Raw genomic sequence first — 10339 nt, 5'->3', positions numbered from 1 at the left:
CGTTTTCTCTATACTACTTCTCCCCCGAATTTCAATTTTTTTTTCTTCTATTTCCCCTTTTTCCTTTCATATATATATATATTAGTTTCTCTCAGGGAGTGTTTACGTTTTTCTCCCGCAGATCATCATTTACACAAAAGAAAAATTGAAAGAAAATTAAAAGGAAAAAAGATGCACAACTCTCCATTCATCGCCCAGTAGCACTTTTCTTCCCAAAGTCACATCAACACCATAATAATATCCGCAATATAAATAGAAATATATATTTAGAATAAAGAGATAGACACATAGAGAAAAGGTATGTTTTTTTTTTTTTTTTTGTGTGTGTAGTTAATTGGAATTATGTTCTCCCTATTCCTTTATCAAAACTAGAAAGACAAATAATAATAATAATAATAATAATAATAATGACAATAATAATAACAAAGAAAAGAAGAAGGACAAAAGGGAAAAAAAAACGGGGCATTTGGGGAATTATTAATGGAGTAAATGATCGAATTACTCATAAATTGAGTGTGTTTATGGGACCACTTCTCATGGAGAGAAAAAAAAAACATTTTTATTTATTCTCTGGCCAGAAATATAAGAATACATTTCAGAAATAGAAAAATGGAATCAATTATGACTGTGAAACAAAAACATTGAAGGTTATATATATATATATATATATATATATATATTCATCCCCTTCTCTTATTCACACTGTTCCTATTGCGGGTATTTCCACTCAAGCATCTCATCAGCAGCAGCATTCGTTTCTCCAAATATAAATATAAATATAAATATAAAAAAAAACATTTCCCCATAAGTAAAAACCCCTTCTCTCTATTTCTTTCTCTCTGTGTTTTTCTTTTTTTGTTTCTTTGTTTGTTTGCAGTCATGCAGCCACGAGAAAAAAAAAGACCATTACAGGAGCAAGCAAAGATTATAATATAATTAAAAGTAAAATAAATGAAGAAAAAAAAACAGGGTAAAAAAACAAAGGAATGATACACTTTTCTATTATATCATTGGGTACTATGCAGAAGTATAGTCCTTATATAAATGTAAGAATACTCTCTGCTTCTGAATATATATATATATATAATATCTATCTACCTCTCTTTATTTTTCTTTTTTTATATTTGTCTCTGTTTCTCCATCTGTTTATATGCATGTTACTATCATTATTATTAACGAATTTTGAGCTTTTTTTTTTTTTGCGCGAATTGTTTTTTTTTTTCCTTTTTTCTCTGGTAATTGCTTAAGCTCGGTGAACACATACAGACATACGTATGTGTAAATAATAATGCTAATAACAACAAAAAGATGGAAATCCAAGGAAAGTGAAATGTAATTATTTTTTATTACTTTTATTTTTTCTTCGTTTTTTTTTTCCGGCTCATTACACATTCCATTACCTTCTTTCTTTCCTCTTCTCTTTTCATTCTCAAAGGGTTATATATATATTCTTTGAACAGAGGGAGAGATAATATAATACTATATATATATATATATATATATATATATATATATATATATATATATATATATATACTGACTTCTAATAATTATTCTCCTCCAAACAGCCCAACCATCGTACTAACACAATTGAAAAAAATGAATAATAACTAAAAAAAGCTGTAAAAAAAAAGAAAATAAAGAAGAAAGAAAAATAAAAAAAAACATATATATATATATATATATATATATATATATATATATATACTATCCAAGTTGTCCATTAATAACGGAACATCATCGCCATCCATCCATTCCCCGTTCGCCCGTACACATAAAAGAGAAAAAAAACAGGCAAACAAATAAAAAAAGAAGAAAAAGAAAATGAGTACGTGCAAAACACGTGAAAAAAAAGGGCGAACGCAAACATAATAATAAATAAAAAGAAAAAAGGGGGAAAAAAAGGAAGAAATGGGGGCGGAGAATACCGGGGAGAAAAAAAATCGAAAACCAGTAGAAGTCTGATGAAAAGGAAGAAGAAGGGAAAAAAAAAGAAGCAATGCGTAAAAAACAATAAAAATGCATCGCAACAAGAACCATGGAAAAGAAGAAAGATAATAATAATAATAATAATAATAATAATAATAATAAATCCAACACATTACATTTTCCCTCTCTCCTTTTTCTTCAAACTTGACGTTTTCCTGCTTCTGTATCGAGATCACTCTTCTGTGTGAATCCCATTTGTGTTGTTTTATTTTATTTTGTCGTTTTTTTCTTTCTTCTTTCTTTGGGAGGGAAAAAAAGTCCCTCTGTTCTTATTATGATTTATTGTTCTTTATTGTTGATTTTCTTCTTCCTTTGTTTCTTTCTTTCCGATTTCTTGTTTTTTTTTTATTTCTTTTTCCTTTTTTTTTTCTCCCCTCCACTTCTCCTTTGCTTCTCTGCGACACTGTTGTTATTGATAGTGCTATCATCGCACACAATCATCGCTCTCTCTCTCTCTCTCTCTCTCTCTCTCTCTCTCTCACACAGTCACTAAGTAAGTAAGTTATAGAACAATAAAGAAGAAATAGAATAGAAGAGAAAAAAACAAAGGAAAAGAAGAAAACGAAGAAGAGAAGCGAGACACATAATGACAGAAGAACACAAGTTATACTCCAACACTAATAACCATGTCTATATCTATATAGATATAGATAGATAGATAGATAGATATAGATATATAGATAGATATCCTTCTGTCTCTCAGTCTCACTTTCTCTCTCTCTCTCTCCTTCCTTCTTCTCACCCCACAAATACACACTCACACACATACAAACATACCCATTATATCATTACCATTTTCTTTCCATTTCTCCCTCTTTATCACTTTCTTTCTCTTTCTTTCTCTCTCTCTCTCTTAGAGGTTGATGACAATGCTGTATGTGCCAATCCCCATAATCAGCACCCCCAGCAGCAAGTAGAGATAACAGCGGAACCGCAGCCACGAACACACCGGCCCCGCTGTGAAGATCTTTATCCAATACGCCAACGTCACGCGGTCCTCGTCGGGATTCTTCACGGCGTAAAAGACCTGCAGATTTAATAACGCCGGCAGAATTAACACCATCACTGTGGCGGGAAGGGCACCAATGAAGCTGACCACAATATTCACCGTATCCGCCCCAATGCCCATAGCGAGACCCGTGATGGCGGCGTTCAGGGCGAGGCGAATGAGAATTCCTTTTACGGAGCGGGAGCGGCAGCCTACGAGTTGATCAATGAGTTGAATGGCCGATTGGAATTGGACGGGGTGGGTGCAAATTAAGTTAATAATAAAGGCAATGCGAATGGCAATAGAGAGACCATCATCTGGCATTCCATCAATGAGAGAGTTGGTGAGGTGATCGCCATAGGCAAGATAACCCACAATACCGTACAGGAGATAAAAAGCCACAACGCAAATGAGAACCATTCCAAACATGGGTTTAAACTTATTCTTCTGATTACACCCGGCGTGTACGGGGAGGAGAATAGCAATTCCCTCCAACACCATCATGTTATTTGCCAGATTGTTAAACCAGCCAATGGGGATATTTACACCAGTGACATTTGTGGAGGGATTAATCCCACCCCTTGTGTGAATCTCAATAATAGACCGCGCCAGTGTTGTAACAAGTGCAAATGTCACTGCCACTGTGGCGAAGATAGACGCAATGGCGAGTAGTGACAAATTATCAGAGAAACATGTAATAGGAAACACAATCACAAATGTTATTAACATCCACACATAGGATGATCCACTGAAGGCGGGAACCATGGCATCCATCATTCCCGCCACGAATTGCACATACATTAAACAAAAACCAAACTGTGTAAGAATAAGTGCTACAAATAATACCCACTGAAGCGGATGACCAAAAACAAATCCACATATTTTGCTGTAAGTATCCACACGAGGTCGATTAATCATCAATTTGGCATTTAATAACATAATAGAGGCATCAATAACACATGCACCAATGAAAACACCCAGCACAACGCCCATAACATAACCTGAATCTTTGTAAAATGTTGGTAATAAAAACACACCTGTTCCTACATTGGCCTTAAAAATATGGAAAGCAGATTTATAAATATTTGTATTTTCCCGAATATAACCTGCCTTAGTGTGGGCACTCCCAACTTCACTAACTTCGGATTGATGGGACACATCACTTAAATCCCCCTCACCATCACTATTTCCATCAGCGAGTGAAATATTTCTCTTTTCCTCATCGTCGACGGAAACGGCAGAAGAAGCCGGACTTCCAAGTTCGCGATCGAACTCGTCCACTTCCCCTGCCAATGGTTCTTCTTTGTCGAATTGCGTTGTCATTTTGTTTTTTTTTATTTAATTGGATTCTTCTTTGCGTGTATCCGCTTCTGTGAGCGTATATTTCTGCAAAGTTACTTCTTTTTTTTTTTCTTTGTTGCCTTTTTCTTTCTTTCTTCTTGGGTTTGGTATACTGATTACTGTTATTTTAGAAGAAAAATAAAACAAAAAGGTTGTGGAAGAGATTTTTTTTCCAAGTTTAGTGGGAACATGTTTAAAGAGGCAGAAGCAATAAATAAATATATTGGCAATTGTAGTAATATTCATTACCATTATTAAGTGCTGAGAGATGTTGTGACATATTACATTTAGTCTGTGTTTCTTGTTCAGTGGAGAATTAACCGTTTTTTATTTTTTTCCCCCCTTTTACTCCCCTCTTGTATACATACAATCATATATCCAATGTAATTATTTACTTATATATATATACAAGAGATAAAGGAAAAACAAAATAAAAACCGGTTGTTTCTATACAGACATCGAACACATTTCCATGTGTGCCTTGTGGTTTGAAGATGAGGGAAGGACTGAGTATTCTGGAGAAATCATTTAGTAGTTAAACTGTGGCTGTTATAGTGGTGTCATTAGTGGTGGGGGCATTTCTAAGAAAGAAGAGGCAAGAACAAAAAAAAAACAAAGTAATTTAATGGATTAATAAAGGAACAAAAGAAAGAGAAACGAGGAACTATATATACATAATCATTAACATAGACTATACGGTTAAGTAAGGTAAACAAGTAGAGACATGTATTGTATTGTTTTCTTGTTATTGTTATTGTTGTTGCTGTTGTTACTTCTCCTTTTTGGGGGGGATACGGCTTTACCACACAGTTCGCAGTGATGCACGTATCCTTAAAGGGAGAATAATACAATAAGAACATATTAGACTAATGACTAATGTACATGACATTCTAAATATATCGCATAAAAGACACAGGAAAGACTGAAACAAATAAACATATTATACATCTATATATATATATATATATATATATAGAGAGAGAGAGAGAGAGAAATAGAAAAAAAAAAAATAATAATAATAATCCTACTGAAGTTGTTCCAGTTTCAGTTCCAGCTCTTCTTATTCTTGCTCTAATGCACTCTTCTTCCTTTCTGTTTCTGTTTCTACCGCTGTGGTTGCCTTTTCATCTTCTAACAGGAGTGGTTCCTCATGTGAGTAGCCCTCTGGTGATAAGTGGTGCTGAGAGGCCCAAATGGCAAATCCCATAAAGTGCATGACCTTCTCATCTCTACATCTGCGGCTAATAGCGGCAAACTCCACCGCCGCATCATTCACCCGCACACCCCACGACTTTAATAACGGCTTTGAAGCCGCAAACGCCTCTGCAGAGATTGCCTTTTGCAAACCGTGATTCTCCGGCACCTCACAGAGTGTATCAAACATATAGTACAACTGAAAGTATGTGTATAGATACCAGAGGAAAGCACGGAACTCGGCGGCTGTGATGAAGTGTTCATTACTCCTTGTGAGATAAATCACATCCTGTTGCTCAAATTTCACTTCCTTTGTGGCAAAGAAGGCACGGAAGAGAATTGGATCCATCTCCTCGCGGAACTCCTGTAGTGCGAGAACTTCTATCATACCACGGTGTAAATCGAATAGAGTGAGATAGCGTTGTTTATGAATATCAATGCGTGTAAACAGTTCTTTACGTTTCACTCGTTGCTCCTGTGATTCACCAGTGGGAAGTCGCTGTCGCAGACGACCCCATATAGATTGCAATGATGGCCCTTCTCTTCCTTGATGTTGTAATACTTCGTCGGTATGTGTTTCCATGTACTGTGAGAGTGCGGCGGCCACACTAGCACGAGCCACAACTATTGCGAGATGTGATGTGGTCCAGTTATTGCTATTGTCTTGTTGAATCGAATTTACAATTTCTGCAGCGTCCACACCTGTGTCTTCCACAAGTGTGTGAAGTGCCGCATGCATTTGGGTGTCTTTCCAGGAAAGAGAACACGACGATGTCATTGAGAGTCCACCTTTTTGCTTCCCATTATTATTATTATTATTATTATTATTATTATTATTATTATTATTATTATTAGCCTCTTTTTCTGTCTCTCTATTTGTTGTTTCTGTCGGCAACCGTGCGGCCTCCTGCAGTACATGTTCCCCACGCAGCAGCACATCCAAGTAGGTATAGATAAACCGCAGCACAAAGCGAAGATCAGTACGGTGTAATTCACTTCCCTGCAAATCCGGCCGCTGCAGTATCTTATTTGTCTCCCACACCGCAAATACCACAAAGGTGTCGCCCAACTCTGGTGGCCACACACGCCACAAGCTGTATTCTCTGCGGAGTGCAAGTCTGAGGAGAGGAGTGGGAATATAATCATCTGCGGCGGCGAGGGAATGGGCGAGTGTGCGGCGTATGGCAGTGTGTTTGGGTGTATTGTGAATAGGCAGCCGATCGCGAATGACCGTTAACCAAATGTGCAATCGTGTCTCAAGTGAAGTCCGGCAGGATTCACGCATCGCAAACCACTCAGCTAATACACGTACACGCACACGTCTTTCATTCTTATCAGGATTCTCATTAGGACTCTCAAAGGAATCTTCATTTTTCTTTTGATCGGTATTCTCATTGGCATTTTCAGATGAATCTTCATTCTTCTTCTTATCAGGACTCTCATTGGTGTTTTCATTCTCTCTAGTACTAGTTGCAGCAGGAAGGATGTGATGCGGGGTTATGAGCTCCGATTCTTCCATAAAGTGATACGTAATTGCCTCATCCATTACAATACCGGCCTCATGCAATAACCAATGCTGCAATTCCGGCCATGCGAGTGTAGTCTCTCCATTACGAAAATCACTATCATATGGTACAGCTAACGATAACAAAGCCCGCGTGTATCCCATTAAGTATCGCAGGAATGGAGGAACATCATCTTCTTCAGAGAGAGACAACGGTGTACTCCCTCCCACCGCCCGCACCGCCTTACAACACACCGCTTGAAACTCTGTTATGGGCATTATATAGGATAACTCAGAGGCGTATTGCTGATAAAGTGTCTCAAATGGAATATAACGTATTCTTCTTTCAGTATTCATTCCTTTTTCTTTTTCTTCTGCTTCTTCTTCTTCTGTTGTCACACGTACCTCACGTGTGCCTCCATTAGTGAGCATGTTAAGGAACTCTCCACGTCGTGTATCCTCATCGCGTAGAGGCCACAGTTCCTGTAAACGCCGCCAAGCGTCTCGTCTCCACTTCATCATTTGATCATCTACATAGCGATTCCCTATGTATTGCAACAGAGATGCGGGTGTGTTGCATAAACCAATCTTTTCATTTACATCCTTCTCGGATATATCCCGTGTATAACCTTCTTCTGTTAGAGATGATACTCCCAACACTTTATCTGTCTCATGCAGTACATGCAAGCGAATGGGCAACGGCAGAGGTGTAGCCGCCTCCCATGTTGTATAGTCAGAGATTGTTAAAATAGTACCATCGTCCTTTGCGGCTGTATGCTCTAATGTCTGTACAGCCACAAAGGTACCATAAATACCATGTAGTAAACGTAACAAGAGAACATCGGTTGAAGCCCAATTTCCTTCTATTGTATCGGATGGTATTTCTTCCGTATTGTCATTCGCAGTAGCTGCTGCATGTCTTTCCAACTCCAGTCTCCATTGCTCACGTGCACAAGTAAGTGCAAGCTCTTGCGCATTACAATATTGTGATAAATTTACCTCCGTACTTAAAGCCTCAAATGTTCTTTCTGCTGCACTCACATCTCCCCATCCATTAGAAGTGAGAAGGGCAAAGAGAGATCTTCGCCTTTTATCATCATCTAACCCTAGAGCATGAGCTAGTTCAAAAATGTTTTTTACAGTTGGTTTGCCTTGTCGGCGAAAAATTCGTGCTATCCATGCATCTGCGAAATTCAAGAAAGGAACTCGATGCACCCCGTCTTTCTTTTCAGTTGCAAAAGAAGAAAAAATTTTTGAAATGAAATTATCGCCATAATCATCATCATCGTCATTACTATCACCATCATTCTTTTTATTGCCGTTGATGTTCTTTTTTAACTCTTGCAATACACGGGAGAGCATTTCCCTTTCCAAGTCGGGAGCTGGTTCCCCATAGATACGTTCCATATCAGAGTTTGCACTACTACACATCATCACATGATAATAAAGGTCTAAAGCATCTGCGTACGCTTCAAGAAATTGAGCAAAAACAGACAATTCGATTATACATAAAGCGTTATCGCTATGCATTTCCTGAATAGTCAGACGAAATGCCACTTCTACAAGTTCATCATGAACAGAACGTGTTTGAAAGAGTTTTTCCATCCCAAAGAGGTTGTAACATCCATCCTTGGCATCAACCTCAGAGAGTTTTCTCGTACCATGGGTCATGGCAACAAACAGTTTCTCTAAAAGTGCGGTATCATTTAATATATTTCTTAACTCCTGTTGTTTCCTTTGAAATATATTATCCCATGAACCCTCTTCCACTGAAATTGATCCACTCGTTTTCACCGTTACTGTTGTCGCCTCGACCTTTGGTGGAATATCCTCCTCATTACAAAATGTTCTGATATGTCGCAGTACAACCCAACGTACAATAGTCACTAATGGTAGAGAAGATGTTGAGATTTCCTCTGCATCACTATAACCATCATTTCCTCCCCCTCCTCCTCTTGTTGTTGTATCTCTCTTTAGTGGATGACGTTGGGACCACTGTAATACCTGCCTCATAACAGCAGCCGAAGTAGCCGATGAAGGAGGATGAAGTGCAGAACCAGGACCCTTCTCTGATGAAAAGGCATGGGCAAACTGCGACTTGAGAACTGTCAAACACTTTTCAAGCTGTTTCTGTGTTATAAGAATCTTTTCCCAACTTCCTCCTTTCAGTAGGTTTGCCTTTTCGAATACCTCCATTACATGATAGAACTCGCACATGTATAGAAGCCACATTCGATAATCGCATCGTCGCAACGCAACGGTGTCCTCTGTGGAAATTTCATTCGCAAGATGAGCAATATCCTCCAGTGCGTCAACTATAAGAACCCCATTATATGCATGAATACGTGTTAATTGCCAATTATCCCTATCATACACTCGTAACTGTTCCACGGCTACACATATATCCCTCCCATTCCCATTACCATTCGCAACACCACCAGCACCACCACTAGTACTAGTACTATTCATACCTCCCTTCTTACTCTCAGTTCCTGATGCGATTCGTTCAAACTCCCGTGTTCGTCGTTTGTAGGCGCTGGCATCCATCTTCTGTGTTGGCTCCACCCGCAGTCTTTGCAGCATTTCCATGTAGATGTCCCCGCAGACATGCTTAGAGCTGCAACACCCCATGGCCAGTCACTCAACCGCAACTCCACTATTTAAAAATAATAAATAAAGAAAAATAAAAGCATGCGAAAAAAAAGAGATTATAGAAAGGGAGAACAGTTACTCGGAAATAGAATGGGAATGGCAACGCACTACAAATAAGAAAAGAATTCCCACCAATAGGATCATTATTAGTAGTGCATCAAGAATTACATAGATCACCATTATTAATTTCCAGAACCAAAAATACTTGAAGCTATTTCCTTCACAAATACCAATAATGTTGTTCATCCAATCATCTTCCTTTATTTCATAATTTCTTACACAAATCAAGAAAAATAAAAACAAGTAGTAGAGAAATCCACCAAATTCCTATAATCCTTACATAATAGTTTTTTTAACAATCTCAAAACCCTAACAACCAGTGCCAAGCAGATGCAAAAAAAAAGCCCAAAGCACCCTCTCGCAAAGTTCCAACACACAATAACGGAACTGTGAGAATGGAGAGACACATTAAAACGCAATAAAATGTGTGCCCAAATAAAAAGACTAGCAATACCAGAAAAAAAACACACGAGAGCTCCCTAATCAATAATACTAATAATAATAGTAATAATAAACACAACCGCAACACAAAACACGACTCAACATATCCCACACCTTACAGTTCATAAGTTTTCTTCTTCAAAATAAATTAGGCCCCGAAGGCTGTGAAA

General features: G+C 37.9%; 2 protein-coding genes across 2 annotated transcripts; both read right to left on the bottom strand.

Moving 5' to 3' along the window:
• Positions 1-2842: 2842 nt before the first annotated feature.
• LSM04_005238 (Amino acid transporter) lies at positions 2843-4300 on the bottom strand (the record flags this gene model as incomplete). Its single annotated transcript, XM_067334871.1, has 1 exon — positions 2843-4300. One exon carries the CDS (start codon positions 4298-4300, stop codon positions 2843-2845), a length of 1458 nt encoding a protein of 485 aa, XP_067189205.1.
• A 1078-nt stretch (positions 4301-5378) lies between these two features.
• LSM04_002790 (uncharacterized protein) lies at positions 5379-9647 on the bottom strand (the record flags this gene model as incomplete). Its single annotated transcript, XM_067334870.1, has 1 exon — positions 5379-9647. The coding sequence occupies one exon, from the start codon at positions 9645-9647 to the stop codon at positions 5379-5381; it is 4269 nt and encodes a 1422-aa protein (XP_067189181.1).
• Between the last annotated feature and the right edge of the window lie 692 nt (positions 9648-10339).

Source organism: Trypanosoma melophagium (genome assembly GCF_022059095.1).
Source record: "Trypanosoma melophagium isolate St. Kilda chromosome Unknown ctg32segment0, whole genome shotgun sequence".
In the NCBI taxonomy this organism is placed as follows: domain Eukaryota; phylum Euglenozoa; class Kinetoplastea; order Trypanosomatida; family Trypanosomatidae; genus Trypanosoma; species Trypanosoma melophagium.
Note: the sequence above shows the minus strand (reverse complement) of the source record. Positions and strands in the feature narration are given on the sequence as shown.